At 39.9% G+C, this 20342-nt stretch overlaps 1 protein-coding gene across 3 annotated transcripts in view; it reads right to left on the bottom strand.

The window, feature by feature from the left end:
* Window positions 1–1704: 1704 nt before the first annotated feature.
* Window positions 1705–20342, bottom strand: part of RORA (RAR related orphan receptor A) — a 372218-nt gene continuing 353580 nt past the window's right edge. For 2 of the 3 annotated variants that reach the window (XM_063345858.1, XM_063345859.1), the window contains 8 exons: window positions 16056–16197; window positions 14038–14433; window positions 11940–12061; window positions 10565–10697; window positions 9776–9883; window positions 8234–8344; window positions 6774–6886; window positions 1705–5479 (listed from right to left, as the gene is read on the bottom strand). In XM_063345858.1, the coding sequence (XP_063201928.1) occupies window positions 5315–5479; window positions 6774–6886; window positions 8234–8344; window positions 9776–9883; window positions 10565–10697; window positions 11940–12061; window positions 14038–14433; window positions 16056–16197 (1290 nt within the window). In that variant the 3' untranslated portion in view covers window positions 1705–5314. The remainder of the gene's footprint in view (window positions 5480–6773; window positions 6887–8233; window positions 8345–9775; window positions 9884–10564; window positions 10698–11939; window positions 12062–14037; window positions 14434–16055; window positions 16198–20342) is intronic. The other variant, XM_063345860.1, reaches the window with a different exon arrangement.

Here is a 20342-nt window from a genome sequence, read left to right as displayed (position 1 = left end):
GTGCCATGGCAATCACTTGCAATGGCTGTATTTGATGTACTGTGGATGTGAAAATGTCTTCAGCCTCAGTGTTTCTTTCCAGTCAGGATTTTTGCTTTACCATGAAGCATATGCAACAATGACAGACAAGGTCTGAATTGTTGTTCTTGTATTCCTGCAGATCTATGTTCCTTTCTATGTGTCTTCATTGCCAAAACCTAACCATTTCCTTTTCGTTCTTACTGTACTATCATAAACTGATTTGTTTTCTGTGACAATAATTTAAATACTGAAACCCCATTTTCTATTGCAAAACACTGAAATTCAGCTGGAAAAATAGTCCTATAAAAATGTCCCGAGGGTATTGAAATTAATTTCAATCACTTATTTAATGGGTCAGCATTCATTTATTTTCTAAAATATAATTGCAAAACCTTTGCGCTGTTTGGATTATTTTAGTTTTGAACAGAATAAAGACCAAAGAGCAGCTATACTGCAAAACTGAGTAAGAGAATGAGGCACGCATAGAGCATTTAGTTAAAAAAAATATCCAGTTCTCTTGTGCCTGGGGGGGGGGGGGGGAGGGGAAAGGGAGGAAATACTAGTGTATTTTTTTTAAAAGTAATTTGTTCCACCAGTAGTACTGGCCACCCTGTTGAAGAGTTTTAGAAGATCCCTGAGCACATTAGTTTCTGACTGTTAACCCCAGCTCCAAAATGATAGGGCTTCTGTTGTTGGTAACGAGATGGATTGTCATTCACAGTTAAGTCAATCATAAGGTGCTTATCTATTTACCCTTTTTTTCACCAATCAGCACAAAGAACTGTCAGAAAATAACTTTTATTTTTCTTTTTTTAAATTATAAAAGGGCACAAAATTTAAACAATCAATGTTTGGTGACAGTGGTATAGGATTATTATCTGGCTGCCCCTCAACGACAGACAAGTGATTCAATCGACATTCCTTAGCAAAAAAAAAAAAAAAAAAAAAAAAAAAAGGCAAAAAAAAAAGAAAAGTCCTGTACAAATATGTATTTTTCCCTGAGGGATCAAGGTTACACCCGCAAGTGCTCTATGTACATATTGCACTGTAGAGGAATGAAGAACATGTGCAAAAAAAGCAACAATGATTGAAGCTTACTAATCAAACCTTTTAATCATGACTGCTATGTCATCTTGCATTTTGGAATGTCGGAACACAGCTATTCCTTTTATCTAAAATGTAAAAAACGAAAAAAAAGAAAGAAAAAGAAAAACACACCTCTACTATGGCACATTCAATGAAATAAAAAGTTTTCCAAAGACAAATAGACAAATTCCATCAAGAAAATAATACAAAGTTCGTTCGTTTGTTTTTTTTTTGTTTTTTAGAAAAATTACATTACTTTCTTTCATTGTTTCACATTACAAAATCTTTTTTTTTTTTAATGTTTACACAAATCACATTTTATTGCAGGAATATTTCAAGTGCCATCAAACATTTATAGAAGGGTTAAAAAAATAGAAGTCTCTCTAAAGTGGTCCAGACAAGGCTTTGTATAGAATAAATCTTTTTTCCACCTTCTATTTTTGACTTAAGTATTTTGAATACATTTTCTTTATTCCATTGACACTTAACAGCCTAGAAGCAGCCACTCACACGTACCCACGCGTATATTCATGTGCGCACACAAATGTACTCTCTCACACACACACAGGTGCACAGACACACACAGATATCTTGGTATCCATACTAAGATAGATAAGCTTTAATAAAGAACAACCAAACTTAAAACCAGCCTCCCTTTTCACCTAATCCCGTAGTTTTTAAAACATCAAACAGTGCTGGAGATGTTGAAGTATATTAGGGTGGTTCAAATGACAGTAGAGTATCTCTTTCCTAGAAAGCCAGAAAACATCTCTGTGGATAGATCTAACACCCAATCAAAATCTCTTTGCAGACTTCAAGGAACAGATCATTGAAAAACAATGTATTATTCCTTTATCTTCAGCTATCCTCATGTTTTGGTTTGTAGCGAACTGGGCAGATTATGACAATACGACAATACTCATGTGAATTTCCATTGCCCCCAAATATGTTTTTTAAATGACTATTTGGTTGACCACCTGATACCAGGCCGCAGTCCCAGAGGTTCTGCAGAGTGCACTTCCTCTGCTGCGCCGGGCGCTTACGTGGCTGTCACTCTGACCGGCCGCTCCGGCATTATTCCACATCCCCTTTCATAAAAGCCTCCTTGGCAGCAGAAATCTTATCAGTACATCTGCCACGCTGTATCCCTTTTTTTCCCCTCTCTATGAAGAGCAAAACAAAAATAATATTCTGTTGCCAAGTGGCTGTTAACTGTGACCGGGAAGGCAGAGTTACTGGGGGTTTGTACGCACAGCCTGATTTACCAAGGTGCCAGTACATGGGAGCTCCCATGGACAAAAATGGCAGCACCTTCTGGCCTGGAAGATCACGTCTCAAGCTGTTTTCAGATGTAAAGGGCTTTCAGCTAAGGCCCCATCTGGAACCTTTTCACCGTTATGTATTTTATTAGTAAATGCTCCAGAAATCTGTGCTGTCAATGACTTACGCCTGTAAATATGCTGAACTAGATACCAAACAAAACCATTTGCACCTAGATGCCTGGTAAAGTACTAATATTCATCAGGAAAAGGTAAGAAAAGGATGTGACTGAAAATTAATCCCCAAATATTTTGCCTGGTAGTCTACTTACTGTCAGAAGTAGGAGTTGTATCTCGGTCTCTAAAGAAGTACAGGTCTTACTTCATTATTCATTAGCTGACACTGAAATTAAGTTTAGTTGATCTTTACAGGACTAGCACCTAAGGCTGGTCACATTCAGAAAAGATTTGTTAGTTAAAAGGATTGCTTTAAAAATAGGAACACACATTAGAATGAAAGTACCATATCCTGCCAGTTACTCCAATAAAGTAAACAATGATTCTAGGAAAAGTGCTTCAGTGAGGCTGGAGAGAGCACGTGCTGGGCTGTGAGCTGCCTCTTCGGGAGCACGCGGGATGGAGCTGGAAAAGGACAGCTCTGGGGAGTTTTTCCAAAACCCTCTCGTGCCTCCACCCTGGTGCTGCCGGAGGCGCAGTTGTTCCCCTTCCATACTCCAGGGCATGCTGCTCTGTAGGGGAAACACTGATGCTCATCTCCTCCTCCTCTCAAAGCACAGAGATGAGTGAGAGCTGTCACCTTCCCTGATGTGGCAGACCATAACATTTCTCCTAGCTGTTGCAGCCAAATGTCTCAATTTGACCCCAAAGGAAACACGTTCCAATCATAGAATAAACCTCTATTTTGCTTATAATAACTCACTGACCTAATTCTCCTTTTTAAAATAGTTAGGCTTCAGTGTGCTTCTATTCACTTCTGTTACTTTCCAGCGACTATAACATATGTAAGAGATTGTTTATCCTTGGAAATTAAAGCAGTGGAGCACATTCTGTTGCATTCCTTTTTCTTTTTTAAAGTTCCTGGCTTTTTCTTATGTACTTCCTCAGAAACTTCACTTCTGTAGGCCTACAAGGCATCCAGTTATACATCCTCATCTCATCCAAACCAGTTACGCACCTCTGGCTCAAACAGGCACAGTTAATTTTGTCATGTCATTTATTGTGAATCTGCTTCCTTCAGAACTAGGTTTACTTGCCATATTTGCTCAGAGACAGCATTCTTCCTAACGGGAACAGTTATTACTAGTAAAAATAATAAAGACTGCAAGAATTGGCTTATTGGTTGGTTATGCAATATGGGAATCACAATTTCAGAATTACAGAATGCAGATCTATGATATTAATGATTTCCAGGGGTTATACAGAGTACAAAATGTTTTCTAGCAACAGCGTGCCTTTACTTTGTTGGTCTGTCCTCATCTGATAAACTTTAAAGTGCATCTTTTTAAATAAGGAGAGTAATGGACTTCTCTGTTCAGCTACCTGAAATTGAACTGCTGGATGCTGGAAGAACATGGGTCAGTGTTCTCATCTCACTGAAGTTAAAACCAAAGCTCCTATGGATTTTGCTAGGCTAGAGTTTGGAGTTTGAAGGCATTGTTTACGATATGGAGTACAAAAGTATGTAATATTATGTGTAAAAATTGCTTTTCCACATACATGTCATATACACATACTTCTACTGTAGATAGAGAGTTGAGTAAATACCTTCAAACCTGGATTTACGGTGGGTAGAGATACACTTTATTTAATAGCCTGATTTTCAAGGATGCTCTGTTACGCATCTGTAACTGATCGGTAGTTGCTTAGTTCAACTTCGGCCGCGGAAACTCAGCACCTTTGAAAATGAGGCTTTTGCCTTGTGCACCTAAATACGAATTTAGGCATGTAATTTTAAACATCCAGGTTTGAAAGATTTGAAAATAAAAGTACCTTTGAAATTAACAGCTGAAAAGCCGATTTTAATTTAGAAAGTTGTTGTTATTTTCAACTCTTTAAAAAAAATAAATCTGTGTAACCATTTCGGGATATGACCAGCCTCTCTTTAAAAGTAACATGGAAAACAGCAGCATAAATACCTCCCAATGTACCAGTACCTGCCAAACCTTTTTCAGTTAAACTTGAGTTTCTGGTGCACATGCAACACAACAATGAACACGCTAGCATTTAATTTAAAGAAAAAGGTGCAAAATGAAAGTGCCTTATCAATTCAACAAGAAAAGCTATACCAGTAACTACATTTTATATTAATTAAAACAATATATAAACAATATCTCTTTTGCTATATATAGTCTTCATGCCCATTTACCCTGTAATATATTATAATGCTATTGTTGCTATTGCTATGGACCCTTTTCATGCCATTCTGTCTACTGGCAAACTGGTAGGTGAAAAAAATCGTCCTTCATGAAACAATGAGCAAGTTGTGCAAACTGATGCTGAAATCTCTGCAATGCACACCAGTCGCTGATTACTAGGTGGACTCTGTGTTCTGATCAACAAATCGATTGTTCTATCAAAAGTCTGGGCAGTGAACTACAAGAGAAAACAACCTTCTGACATTAGTACCCTCAGTCTGTGTAAACAGAGGTCAAGGATTGAGAAGTTGAGACAGAAAAAGGGTCCATATTTGTAGGCATAATGGAAATCATATGCATGAGAAAAACAAGTTCAACTTTGTTTCATTGTTTCCCATCCTTCGCCTGACCCCGACCGCCAAGAGATGTGCAGTGTGTTGGCTCCCTAGGTCTGTGCAGGGCCATATAAAGTGTCTTGGTTTTCTTTCTTTTTTTTTTTCTTTTTTTTTCTTTTCCTTTCTTTTGTTTTAATGTTTGTACTTCGGACATTCTAGAAGTGCTTAGGTGATACGTTTACCCATCAATTTGCATCGCTGGCTCAAATTCTGAAGTGAACAACTCCTTGTAAAGTGGAGGAAAATGAAGTCGTACAATGTCTGGGTATATTGCTTTAAATGCCATAAGCTTTTCTGTATGTCGTCCACACAGTGCTCTTAAAGTAGACACTTTGCATATTAACTGTAAAAAAATGAACAGAAGTCATACGGTCATACATGGAACCAGGCCTCCCGATCTCGCTCTTAGGATTAAAGCTCTCAGTTTGAGTTCATTTCAGTTGTTTACCTTAACAATGACATTTCAGATGTGTAGTCAAGGATATTTGTCACGTTATGTTAAAAAAAAAAAAAGCTATTTAAGTAATGGATTAATGTTATTTGTGAAATAATCTTTTCTTCAAGTTCCTAGGAAAATGCATCATTATGTTTCCTCGCTTGCCTTCCAAGCACTGGATTGATACAGAAGTATTGCGTGGCTGGATCTTAACTCATGCAACCTAGTCACTCTCTTGGAAGAAGGCAGTCCTGACTACTTTTAAACCCACTGTGAATATTATGGAGGGAACAGGCAATGCGATAGATTAGGCTTTTTTATTTTATGCCAAATAAGGTCAAAAGGAACAGACCAGAAAAATCATACTTCAAAAATATTACTAGGGTTCTCCCCGAACTTACTGAGGAAATTATTTTTATCAAAGCACATGGAAGAAACTTCTTCCAACAAAAGTATCCGAAGTATACACTTGGAAAAAGAATTATATGAGCTAGGATTTGAAATGAGGGCAATCTGCAAAGCCTGGGATGGACCATCCCACTTTTCTTGTAATTAATTCTGTGGTGTGAAACTAACCCTAAGCTTTCTGGCTTTGTAGAATTCTAAAAGGAACAAGCTCTGTAAGAAGTGCCTATCCTTCTCCAGTTCTTCACATTTTTTTATCATCACACCATTTTTCCATTTTTGAAAAATTAATACTTCAGCATAATAGGATGTAGTATCTCTTTTCCCTTCCCTAGGCATCAATATTTGGAAGAACTGCTGAGAAAAAGGCTGTGTAGGGAACTTGTGATGGAAGACTGAAAAACAAGGTTAGTTTGGGTATTGCACGTTATGACTTAACTGTCATGCAGGCAGAGATTTCATGAGGTTTAAGGCATGCATGTTGTAGAACTGAAATAGTATTCTGTGTGGCAGAAACATGTCGGGGAAATAGCATAAAAACCTTCATCACTTTTCATGAAGTTCAACACTAGAATACTTCTTTTCAGACCGTTATCAAGCTTGTTCCGTAGTACCTCATTATTTCACCTCTTCCAGTTTTTAGTAAATAGTTTCAGCTAAGCACCTTGATTTTGAACAAAGAATTCTGGGTTTATAAATAACAAATTAACTGCTTAAAAGCTTTTACACCATCGTTCATGGTTCATAAGCAAGCATACTTTCATAGTTATGTGCCACGGCACAGTACGAGTCTTACCTTTGTTAGAATTCCATCTTCTCGGTGGTTCTTCTGTAGGACATGCTGAAGTGCTAGCTGGATCTTCTGTTGGAGTTTTTCAATTTTTACTTTCTCCTGAAGCCATGAGCGATCTAAATATAAATGGAGTTAACACCTCTAGTACTGCACACATCAGTCACAGTGCCCCAGGATGTTCTAAGTCTGTTACAGACTCTCTCTCTTGTTTGCAACCTTCCTTCCACTTCTTATACACTTTTATATAGAAAATGAGTTTCAAAATTAATAGGCTTTTTAGTATATTTATCACATGCATTTAAAATGACTTTTATAAAGCCCTTAATTAGAATAATGCAGCATACCTGAGTAAGACATTAATTATTTGCTAATGATGTCTGTAAAATGCAGGGTATTTACAAAATGAAGCTAGCAACTTTTTAGTGGGAAATGAATACATCACATAATCCATAAGTAGTTGGAGTGAATCTTCTTGCTAAGATCTACAGCGACATACAGAAAAATCAGAAGCAAATACCAGCTATTAGAAAAACAAAAAGCTGCTAAACTTCCTAGCAGAAAAGTAGTATTAGCTGCTACATCCTCCATGTGGCACAACTGTGGGATTCTGCGGCTTAGATACTAAGGCACAGGGCTAGCATGCTTCCCATCTGGCAAATAGCATGAGAATGTATTTCTATAGTCTCAATAAACCCGCTCTTCCTAACAGACTCTTCCGCCACCACTCCTGAGTCACTCTGCTGCACTCTAAAAACAGAGCGTTTATTTCCTTGGGTGTTACGCCAGACATGAACTGACTTTCTGCACTGGTATCTCGTTTCACCCGACCTAGTAAGCCTTCCCAGAACCTGGAGCACTGTGCGGATCTGCTTGAGATTATGAAGTTATTTTGGTCATGGGTATGGTAGACCCAGGCTGACTCTTGGGGTGACCTGTATGCCTGGCACCATAATTCTCAGTGTACCCAGCTTCCCGATGGGGACGGATGCCTAAGCTACTTTGGTACCTTTGTACCACACTGAAATGGCAACCCCACTTAACGGACCCGAGGTGATGCTGGAAGCATTCCGTCGCGTGCTTGAGATAATTCTGCTACAGCTGCAAGCTCACGTACATCGAAAGCTGACTGTATCAATTCAGTGGCTACCTTCTGCCTGCCTCACCTGGACTGACCCACTGGTCTCACTCACATGCATTTAAGCTTTTGCAAAGAAGCTGAGTCCTCAACGAGGTGAAAATTTGGAAAACAAGGGCTTAGATTAGGATTTCGAACTTAACAAATTTATTCCTGAATTCATAGTTTTAATGTGTTTGTTAAAATAAAAATTTTGGTCAAGAAGGAGACACTGAAAAAGGTGATGACATTTCACACTGTCCGATAGTCTTAACATTATCATTAAAAAGACTTCAAAATAAAAACGACCTCTACCCAAATAAATGTAGAGCAAACCTTTATCTCTTACCTGCTGACATTAAAACAAACGCAGAAAACAAAGCTATCTCATCTTCTGTCAGGTGCATAGAACATAAACTTTTTCCAAATTCAAACACAAAACTAATGAAGTCTTCACAACCTGCCAAAAAGAAGGTACAGCTCATGCCACATTGTTTAAAACTGCTTCAGAGCTACAGAGTTGTTGATTTATTCTGATGGAGGTGAAAAAATGGATGTAAAATACTTCATAGGTGAATGGTCTTCTCCTTCAGGAGAAGTGGAGCGATGGCAGTGAGATCTCGCTCATGCCTGAGCGTATTCCCCCATTCCCACAAGTGCCCAGCTCCCACACCCCGGCAACCAGTATTTTGAAGATTTTGCACGCTGTTATCTTTTCCATATTTGGTTCTTTTGGGGTAAATACGGATAAAAGCCAAGCCCATTTTCAAGCTCAAAATTGGTTTAGCTTTGTTTCTGTTCTAAATGGAACTTTCTCATGTCACTGCGGACTGGAGGTTTGAAGGGTGTACTTTAAAAGTGCTGATTTTAAGACTATTGAGCACACAGGAGGGGGAGGGGGGAGAGGCATACACGGAACATGCAGGAGCAAAGGGAGAAGCCAAGGTCTGAAAGCTTTTCATGCAGAAAAGGAACGCTGTCTCCTTTCATCCATTCTCTTGCTCACACAGGTGTAAGTCAGGTTACTGCTGCTGTTACGCATGCTGTTACGCAGTTCGCAAAAGCGGAGCCCTGCTTTGAAGGGGACTGCACCCGATGGAGGAGGGCTCTCCTCTGCAGGTCTCAGCCCCAACCCAGCCTAAATTGCTGGGTGTAGTTGGTAACAGATGCAAGTCATGTTTCATTGGAACCCACATCTGATACTGCATTCTCCAAATTGTTTGCACTCAGACCTTGTCCCTTGAGGTGTTTCAGAAAGGCAGAGAATAGGGAACAGTACAGCATTCTCTGCTGCCCTATGTTCACTGCCCTTCAAAATGGCTTACATCCCAAATCTGTACCCAGTGAAATGCATCCTTTTAAGATCGGCAAAAATATATGCAAAAAATTTTCAAAATTATAAACTATGGTTTAATAAAAAAATTGATTTATTGTATTTTACCTGCAAAAAACTGGACTTTGCATATTACAAAACACTACTAACATCTTCAAAGCAGTAATGTCAGTATATCCAAAATTAGCTTAAAATCTGTTGCCTTTTCCAACAGGATATAGAAAATGTTGCACTAGATATGAAATCTGGGCTTCTCTTCTTAACAAGTGTGTCCAGACTGTTCTAGCCTGATCTAAGTGTTGAATTTCAACACCAGCAGTCCTTTACTGCATGGGCTTAAGCTGTTTTAACTCCTGAAATAAGCTTGGCCTCAAACAGAGCCAGCATGACTGCTTTCAAAATAAGCAGTTTGAGCTTTGGAACTCTTCTATTTGAATATGATAGCCTGAATTTTTCAAAGCAGCTGTCCCCTTGGTTTTCCACCTTATTATTTTTATTCTGCGTTTTTGTTTGGTTTGGTTTGGTTTTTTTAAGATACAACACTTGACATTTCCTTACCTAAGGACTTGAAAACCTCTGGGCTAGCATACTTGCCATCAAAGTAGACTGTGTTGTTCTGGGAGTCAAAGGCACGGCACATTCTGATGAACACAACCTCTAAAGACCCTAAAACAGAAACAATGTATGTTTGACTGTTTAAGGAGAGACTTCAGTTGCAAAGAGCAAGTAAGGGTTAAAAAATTTCCTACGCTCTTTATCAATCAAGTAGGGTCGTAGGTTTCTGTGGTGTAACAGAGCATAGTTCCATTTGCTGGTAGAATTAAAAGAATTCCCATAAACCCCTTTAGAAGTTTTTGCTAAGGCAACTTAGTTAATGCTAATAAACTCTTAATGATTTTTTATTAGAGTAATGAAGTCTCTGAAGTCAAAGCAGCTCATTTAGATTTACGTTCACGAAGCTTTGACAGATTTGTCCAGTATTTGTAAACTGCATTACTTCTACAACATCTTGCATAGAACAATCTGGATTTTTACCTTGAAATATGTCATTCACTATTGGTAAGCCAAAATAAAAAATCTGAATCCAACTTTTCCGTCTTTACACACTCATTGCTCCCTTTCTTCATATTGAAAATTTCATACGTAGACTTGAACTCATTCTACGCAGGGTAACTAAAAAGGTATAGTACTTCATACAGAGAAACAGACAATTCATAAGGTTTTCCCCTGTGTTATTTTAAATGATCATTGTACAACACATATATATGTGTATATAATCACTGCATACAGGGAGCAACTTCCTCAGTCAAAACCAATAGAAGCAGACCTTAAAACTGACCCACATACCTGCTTTTAAAAGCACAATTTGATCGTTTTGACACAGTTCCATAAAGCCATCAATGCGTTTGGCAAATTCCACTACATACTGTATAGCTTCTGTTATTTTGACTGCGCATAACTGCCACATTACCTCCCTTTGCTGTTTGAGAGAGAAGAAAAATTGAAAAATTACTAATCAAGGTTTGGAAAGCCCATTTTCATAAAGCAAAACTGAGCTGAAAAGAGAAGCGGAGTCAGTTCTCTCGAGCACTCCTGTCTATATAGTCTGCTTGTGAGACAAGGGGAATTAACCTCAAAGCCAGAGCCTCAGGTGGACAGTGCAAACATGTAAGACTTCTTTGGTGAGGTCAGCAGAGATCCAGGTGGGGGTGGTTTTACTTCATAAGCCAAAAATGTCAAAGTATAATGATTCTGGTGATTTCATTGGGAATTTTGTTCACTGCATCAAAAGAAAATGCCAATTTACACTAGCAGTGCGTAATCACATTTTTCCCATCAACTTCTGTATTTTGTACTGAATGTCCATTACCTAACTAGCTCATCTTCATAAAGATACATATAAAATATACATATATGAAGATCACCTTGTTAACAACATAAAGAAGGCATGCAAGCAGTAATTTTTTCATATGTTGATAATAATTCAGAATGAAATTACCTAGCAAGTGGAAAAATTATATTCTTAAAGGTTAAATATTTTTTTGTGGAAATGAAAAATATGTTCAAAGAACAGCGTACTTTAACAGTGCTCCCCAAGACAGTTTTCCCAAAGTAGCCCTTTGGTAGTAGTTCGTGGCTGGAAGGCGTACTGGGAATCCAAACATCGATTGAATCTTACAGCACCCACCGGTGGGGTGGCACTCGTGTTTACCCGTTCTGTAGGGAGAACTGAAACCTGGGTGACAACTGTGGAATAGTCAGGATTACAGCCAGGCATTGCAGGCTGGAAATCTGACAGACTGCTGCGTTTGTAAGCTCGAAACAAAACACACCATCACGTAAAATCACAAAACTTGGTGGCTTCATCTTTTTTTTTGGTGGTGGTGTGGATCCGGGAGATTACAAATTAAGAAATGAAAATAACATGCCATTCAGGACTGAAAAAAACTTCTCTGGTTTCTTATCCTTGTTTATCAGTCACAGACAGATAGATTTTGGGAGTATGGCTTTGCCTTTTCCTGTACCTGTAAAAATCACAAATGCAAAGTATATCCTAACCATCTTGCTGCTTTTGATTCTAGTGCATTATTTTTTTGAAAACACACAAAAATACACATTCCTGATAGTAAACAGAAAGCAGTGAAAAAGTGAATTTTGCAGCGTGTTATAGAAATACCATGCTTTAAAAAAGAGCATGCCATAGTTTGGCAAGCTTTTATACCTTGTTCTGATAGTTCTCGATTTCTTCCTGCAGAAAAGTCTGCCATGTGATCTGCTGTAGCTCCTCTCTCAAGTACTGGCAGGTTTCCATGTGTGACTTGGAAATATTCTGTGCAAGATGTTCTAAAAGGAAGAGCAGAAAGTGACGCACGTTAAAAATGCAAAGCTCCAGCCACGAGAAAGCGAACAGCTTCCAGTTGCAACGGGGGAGAGGGTTACCTCTCAGGAAAAAAAAAAAAAAAAAAAAAAGCTTTACTTGCAGTTCTTGCATTGTGCTTTGAAAACAAGGGCACCGAACGCAAGCGGCCCCCGGGCCGGAGGCAGCGAAGGCCAGGCCGGCTCCGCCAGGGGGCGCCCTGCGCTCAGCCCCGCGGGAGCGGCGCCCGGGCCGTGGGTGTCTCACTGCAGAACGGCGGGGCCGAGACACGGCTGAGGTAAAATCAGGTTGTGCGTGCTACCTCCGCAACCGATAATGTAGAATATAAGGCAGTTTACACTTCGGTTGTCATCACAGCTTTCATCTGTTTGAGAACAATGTTTGTGGTTTGTTTTACGAGCACGTGCTTAAAACGTTTGCTCTCGCTAGCAGCACCTGACAGCGCTCTACCTGGGTCCCCGCAGGATGCAGAAGGGGACGTATAACCCTGTTATTCCTAAACCTGGGCCTCAGTTCTGGACAGTATTTCAGCACACACCTAAATACTTTCATTGACCAGCCACACCTTTCTAAACTGAAACCTTAGTCTGGAAGACAAACATTCTTCAAGCGTTGTTTGGCAATGTCAACGCTGGGCACCCAAATCATGCTCTGGGGGGTTTAAGTGCAAGCACTATGTACATACAGGTAAGCAACACGACAAGCTTATTTTTGGCCGGTGTTCCAAACTCAACACTTGGCCGAGGCAGGAAAAGCCCCTTCTTTTTCCTGTGGGTTTAATATAAATCTTTTAATAACTCGCACAAGACTATTAACAACCGTTTGATTGAGATAAAGCCGGTAGCACAGCCTTTATCCTAATTTTTTCTTCTAATTTTTACTTATCTGTAACTGAAGTTATTTGAACTCAAGCCAGACACAATATTTTGGCTGTCACAACAAATTCTATTGCAGAGAACTGCATTCTGCAACATAAGGACATTAAAAAGTAATCTTTCTCCTCCCTTCCTCTCTGCAAAATTTCTCAAAAGAACACAAACTAAAATGAAACAAGCAAAATCTCGTATCATGTACTGGCCTCTAATTAAAAACGTTAGCAAAAAGAGAAAAATTTAACTTGGAATAGCCAATTTTTCAAACTACTTTTAGGTTTTCATAATGGAATAATTAGCAAAAGTGTTGCTTAAGCAAGCAGAATCACTGTTTTAAACACCTGACTGCTTATGTAAGTAACAGAATCTTAAACCCACTTCTCTAATGCCCTGTTCCAGTCTGCTCATAACCAGTTCACACAGCACAACAAGTCATAGTTGTGGAATTCAGCCCTAGTGAAATCATTCAGGGAAGAGTTTAAAGTAAAACGTGCTCACTAATGCGGTCGTTATAAGGCTCTTAGGGAAATTATCAAAACTTGCTACATTCAAAAATTTTCTGAAGTATCTAGGGCCAGATTCTCTTCAACCAGTGGCAAGGAGAACTGCCCTCAGATTAGACTGGTGCTTTGGTTTCGTATTTCCCAGGTACTGGTAAAGAGCAGAAGAAAATCAGCCTCCTCACTTTTTGTTAGAAAAGAAGAGTATTGAGTTAATGAAAAAGAAGATAAAATGTTCAAAAATAATCCGCAAATAAAGAAATACTCTGTTTGCTCACTGCTAAAAATTAGCTTGTTTATCAGTATTCAAAGGGTTGTTACAAGGACTGAAAACAAAAGCAACACTACTAGAGCTGATCAGCCACAAGCTCCTGGGATTTTTAGTCCCGTTCCATAAGGCGTTCCCCACGTACCCCGATGAGGGTATTGCGCCCTGCGCAGCAGAATGCCCAAACATGCTCCCAGCTGTAGTGAAGCAGCATTCTCGCTATCACCTGCCTAAATGTGTCACTTTAATCCAAAGGGTACTATATTAAGACAATTACAATGGAAGCTTTTCTCTCTCATTACCTAATTCTGCCATGGACACAGTTGGAGAGGTCTCCCCATTTGTAAAAGAACAATAAGGGAAGAAGCCCGATGCTGGTGTGTAGTCACATATTGGTTCTGGTTTGATTCCATTAATATCAAGACCCGACTGATCTGGAGAAGGCTGTATGTCTAAGTAGAAGCTGCTAACTGCAGAGTCTGCTTTGCTACCTTCAGGGGTATGCCCATCAATGTAATTACTGAGGTCATCGTGTAGCTCTGTTAACCCATTGGTGGTGATATTGTATGTTGGTGTTAGTGGTTCTGCCTCTCCCGGTTGCTGCTGATGATCTCGCTGCTGCTGCTGCATTCGATGTTTCTGCACCTCCGCATACAGGCTGTCCCTCTGCTTTTTTGACATTCGACCAAACTTTACAGCTGAAATATAGACACACAATATATTACATTGCTACAAATCCACTACTGCATTTTAATTGTCTTGGATTGTTAAATACTACATGAAAGGACACAGTATAAAGGCCAATCAGCAGGATGGGCAAACCTAAGAATCACTGTCAGTCACAGGGAACACAGTGCAGCATCTACTCTTTAAAAGACAGTTTTAACATGCCACTTAAATGGACCATTAGAAGTCACTGTTTTAGCTTAATTCGTTAACTTTCCACTTCTGTACTGAAAAGATTTTTTCTTCTATATCCATTGAAATTGAGAGATGCATCTCTTCAGCATTCAAATCCTGCCTTGAAAAGCAGAAGCTAAACCAGAACACGCTGCCCTGAGATGAAGTCTCCCATTGCTACGACCTGTATATGCAGACTACAGAGTGAACCCAGACTTAGGTACGAACACGTGGGGTCTATCTCAAAGAGTATCAAAAGGAAATGCTGTTGGTATCGGGACCGAAGGACATGGGAAGAACCACAGAACCTGTTTCAGTGGAGCTTACTAGGACAGCAAAAATTTTTACCCAGTGAATTATTGTGAAAACTGTATGTATATGTGTGCATGCATGTATGCGTGTATAACTCTCCACAAAATTATTACTACTTTGAGAAGTATTACTATTAAGCGTAAGCCAGAAGCAACTGGTTTGGCACATCCAGGGGATTCCTAAGAACATGGTATGTGATTTCTGGGACCTGTATTGGCTGTAAAAGCCTCATTGATGAGGAAGGTGACTACCACCTTGTCCTGTTCTACAGGAAAGCAAACATGTCTGAGGGACTAGTCGTTACATGATCAACTGTTTCAGGTTTTTAATTTCATGCTCAATAAAAAAAATTAAGACACAGTAATTCAAGAAGTAAACATAATCTGAAAACAATCTCCTTAATCGGGCCTCATGTACATAGAGTAATGCATATGGATTTGTAGAATATGTAGCGTTGCTGTCACTATTACAGGGGAAAAGACTGAGTCAGATCTTCGAATTGGGTAAGCGATGGCAGCTTTGTTACATCTATGGGGGAGGTGTGCAAATATCAGCTGCAAATCCAGTTCTAACCCGGTTACATAAGCTTCCCTTTCACAGGGGTGGGTTTTCGTCATTACACGAGGTGTAATTTTGAGCTTAATATTAACAGCACTGGAACACATTTTCTTCAGAATTCTATCTTTGAAAAAACACTGCTATTTTCTCTTTGTGTTTTTTCCATTATTCATATTGTGAAACAGTTCTGATCCATACCAGTATGGCCATCAGAGTGTTACTTGCAGCTGTTGTATGTCACTTTAGTTGCAACGAACACAGAGAGAAAGTATTATCATTAGGTTAAAAACTGCATATTCAAGAAGTGACCAGAGGCAAAGCTCTTAACTGGGAACTATAATAGATGAGTAGCAAAAAAAACCAAATCCAAGAACTTCATGCATGCCGTGACGTGTACATAGATAGATGTGAATACATAGCAACATATAAAAACCACTCGATGGTCACACCCATCAGCCCAATGCACTTTTAAATCCTACGTTGTTTTAGGTGAAGACACAGTATACTAAACATTCTTTTCGCAGTTACGCTGTGTGTTAGCAGAGCTCACCATCTCGAGACATCCCCACAGCAAGGCATTTCTGTAATCGACAGTGTTGGCAGCGGTTTCTACTAGTTCGGTCAATCAAGCAGTTCTTCTGCCGAGGACAGGAGTACGTAGCATTGCTTTGCTGACTCCTCCTGAAAAAGCCCTGTAACAGAATTGCAAAATACAAGTCAAGAAGCAGTTACCTGATGGGCCAAAGGAAGCCTCTGAAAGGCAGCACACCTAACAGAAAGTGAAGTTCCAGAGCACTACAGTCAAAAAGGAAGTTAGGAGGGTTTTTTTCTCTCTCTCCTAGAAACAAACAAAATCCAGTAACTAATAGGAAACAGTTAACAAAAAAAAGTGTTATGACATATAAAAGAATTACACATTTTTTCATTGATTTTACAGATCCCATATTACATCTGGCACGGCACACCAATTCGTTCCAAATGAGCTAAATGTAGACCTAGATTTCCTATTGTTCCTGGGGCAGCACAGATCTCCAGAACAGGGAGGCTTCAACAGCTGCTCTCCTCTTCTGCACTTTGGAGATGACAAGAGCAGGCCCGATGTTCAGCCTCACCAGTGTATGTATGCGTTTAAAAATACAGAGCATGATGCTGAGCAGTTCCTTCTACAAAGAACAATTTCTAAAATGTTTTTTCTTAATCAGTCTAATGCTGACAATCAAGGTTTTGTTCAACCTGGCGCATGATTTAGATTTTTTAAGGAGGGAGGAAGCTGAAACAGATTTTATGTGTTGTCTCTTTCCTGAGTGAACTGCGATGGGTAGACACATCTCCAAAGAAAGGTAGCGCTGGAAGGTTACGCCGTAGTTACAACGTTGTTCTCTCCATCAGAACGGTGCACCTTATTAACCACTACGCCAGCGGTTGGCTTTGAACTTCATTTCATCTTTTTGCCACAGACTGTCCCAACCTCAGCTGGTGCGCGTGCAATACCTACTTCACAAGGATTCTGCAAAGATGTAGTCATTCTAACGAGGCATTTGAGATCAGCGAACGCAGTATTTTAGTTGTATGTTGCCACATAATGGATTAATTAACAGGGCTGCAAAGAAAATACTTCCTCAGAAAGGCTGGGCACCTTTTAATTAAAGTTGGACTTTTCCCAATTTTTTTATTTATTTGAAGGCCAGATACTGGAGTCCCTCAGCACACGCACGCTCTGTCCAGACACCTGGTGAAACAAACAACAGGCAGGACTTCTGCACGACAAGTAAGAGACTTCCTAGCAAACCTCCTGCAGACAGAACCCTGACAAAACACTGAGATAAAGCCCCTCGCTCCATCCTATGAGGAGGGGGCCGGTCTTTGTCAATTGTGCCCCTTTTATTAAAGCTTTAATGGGGAAATACGGAGCATTAAAAAAAAAATGAGGAAACTGAAGATGCCTGTCTTTAATCCTGTTTTCCTGTACACTGTTTCTCACCCGTTTATTCTGGTCTTTACATGATTAAACTTTCAACTGTTTTTAATGTTTGTCAATAGCGAAATGATCATCACTGAGAGTGAAAGCATTGCATGTATTGAGTTCTGGCTGAGGGCGTTTCACCCTAAAGAAAACCTGAAATACCATGGAAATTTCTGCCATCATGAGTGATCCCTCTGGAGGCACCAGCTCTGAGGTAAGCAGACAGTTCTGCTGGCACCCTTCATGGAGCCTCTCACGCCAGGGCGAGTGCACATGCGAGCGCAGTGCCATTCACGAGGAAAATGGGATCAGGTATCGACCTGACCCATGACTTACTGATCAAGGGTCTGCATCACCAGTCCCTTAAAATTTCAGCTCTCCAAACACTTTAAACAGTTGCTTCTGCAACCCCCGAGATGCTGAAATTCAGCTTCATCAATATGTAAAACGAACCGGGCCCAACAGCCTCCACGATCTATATGTTTTCCTTTAGCTGGGACTTATACTGACTCTGTATTGCCAGTTTGGCGTATTTCTCTTTATTAAAAATATTCTTGTCAAGCTGAGGATTATTTTTAGTATTATAATGGAGAAAATACTGGGCTGTTTGCTTTTCCAGATTTTCCCTAGAGAGACACAGCTGCTCAATACGTTTTAGCGTACAATATATCAGCTAAGCTACAGCTTGAAGCTGAATTTTCAATAGAGCAGAACTGCCTGAAACTGGGGCCTTTAAAACCACTTGCACTTTACAAACCAGAGATGTAGTAGAGCGCTTTTAAGAACAAACCCTACAATGTTATGTGGCCACGCTGAAAACAGCAGCAGTAGCTAAAGCAAAAACACCCCCTTGCCTCAAACTTCAGACGTGAAGCTAAACTTGTCCAGGGCTCAGGAATAAGCATGCCAGAGATTTGGGACTGAACTGACAATGAAGTTAAACTGAGGGGTTTTTACTCTCAAAGTTCTTCTGTGTTGTTGTCATTTATTTGTGAGTTTTCTAACCTTTTGGTGGTCCTCGGGCTCTTGTATCATTGTAAGACATGTGGGGAAGGCCCTACCACAGGAGCCTTCTGTAAGTAAATGTAGTTTCCTCCTAGGTTGTTTTCTGCCCCCCTTTTATTAGGGGAAGGAGAGACGCTGTATTCTGTTGTTTTACTTCCTCGCTTTTGCCAGAGGCACAGAGCTAGCTATAATTTTTCCACCAGGAAGGAGGAGGTGGATGCATGCGTGGTACACGTGTATACGTTCCAGCATTATGCAAACCAGCCCAGGCCACATGCTCGTAATTGCACGTATGTTCCCAACCATTACTTCACATTCAGGTGATTGCCTAATGCGCCACAGGCAGAGCGGACCCCAAATGATCAAACTCACAAATGAAACTACCGCTGCGCTAAAGAATGTCGCTGTGTTACAGCACTCTGACCCATGGCGCGGCCTGAGCCAGGGTCTCCGGGAGAGCGCGTTCCCGGGAGCGAGGGAGCCAGCCCTGCCTCCTCCCCACATCACTCTAACGATCCCGTGGATTCTGATGAGGCGTCATCGAGCTTTGCATGTCTCCCTTTTTATGTAGATGTATTAACACAGCAGCAGAAGAAAAGCAGAGCAGATTACAAGCCGTAGAGCTTCAGCTCTGCATTTCAGACTCCTATTTATATACAATATATGGTTTTTCATATGCTGCCAAGAAATCAAGTTTGGGGAAAAAAGGGCGCAAAAACTTTTCATCTGCAAGTCAGTTTGAATAACAACTTGTTAAAAAAGGAACTTTGAAATGTAAATAGCAGTTTTCGCAAAGTCTATTAATAGTTTCAATACCTTCACAGCTCAGTATCGCAGACGTTTGTGCCTGAGCCGGCTCCTTGGCAGGGAAAAGCCAGTTGTGCTCCCCCGATGTCCCAAATGGCGCAGCACTGACTCCCTCTCCACTGCGGCACAGGCTGAAATGCTGATCTCATGTTTGGTCTTTTGACAAATTTTCATTTAATGAATTGATTCCTACAGTTCATTAACATACCCACTTCCACTTCTGTATACACATATGTCTTAATTAGCTGCTCATTGGCTGTTTAATTACAAGAAAACAGCTGACAGCTGCCTTGCTGCATCCTAATGGCAGACGTTTTGGAATGACTGTATGCAAGCCTGTGACAACAAAGGTTTATTCATAATCCCATGATTTATGGCTAATACTTAAAGACTTCCACGTATCATTAAGTTTTGCAATATTCTGAGCAATTAACAATTAGTTGGGGGATTCATTCTTTTACTGTTTTCTAAAGCAAACTATCGCAAATTTTCTTCAAAGATCCATCAGAAAAATACGCTGTCACATGAATGACAGGTGAACATTCAAATTGGATTTTTAACCCTTTTATAACAATGAGCACATATTTTAGCTGTAGAGGGAGGAGAGTGCTGCGACAATATTGTTTAATAAACTTTGTTAATAAGGCATTTGATAACAAAGTTATAGTGCCACCGAAAACAGAAAAAATGTTGAGTTTTATATATGTAATATCAAAGACAGGAGTGAGACTGTGTTTATCAGGTTATACAAGGCTTCTGACTAGCCCTGTCTGGAACATGGCTCATCTCTTTTCTAACACGTTTTGCTTGAAATTGACTAGGCAAAAAAATAAAAAAAAAAAACACAAAACACTTCAAAAGCCTGAACTGGATGTAAATGTTTGCAACTCCAATATGACACTTCATGTTCAAGAGAGTAATGAAAAACTGGCTAGTAAAGAAAGCGAATGAATGAAACGAATGAACAAAAGTAACGCGAGATGGGAAGTGAGAAAACACCAGGTATTGTTTTCTGAGGTAACAAACAAGGACATTCCTTACAGTTAGAATGAACAAAACCAT

This window comes from Chroicocephalus ridibundus, chromosome 9, assembly GCF_963924245.1.
Source record: "Chroicocephalus ridibundus chromosome 9, bChrRid1.1, whole genome shotgun sequence".
Lineage (NCBI taxonomy): Eukaryota > Metazoa > Chordata > Aves > Charadriiformes > Laridae > Chroicocephalus > Chroicocephalus ridibundus.
The sequence above is the reverse complement of the archived record's forward strand: the minus strand, read 5'-3'. Positions and strand labels throughout refer to the sequence as shown.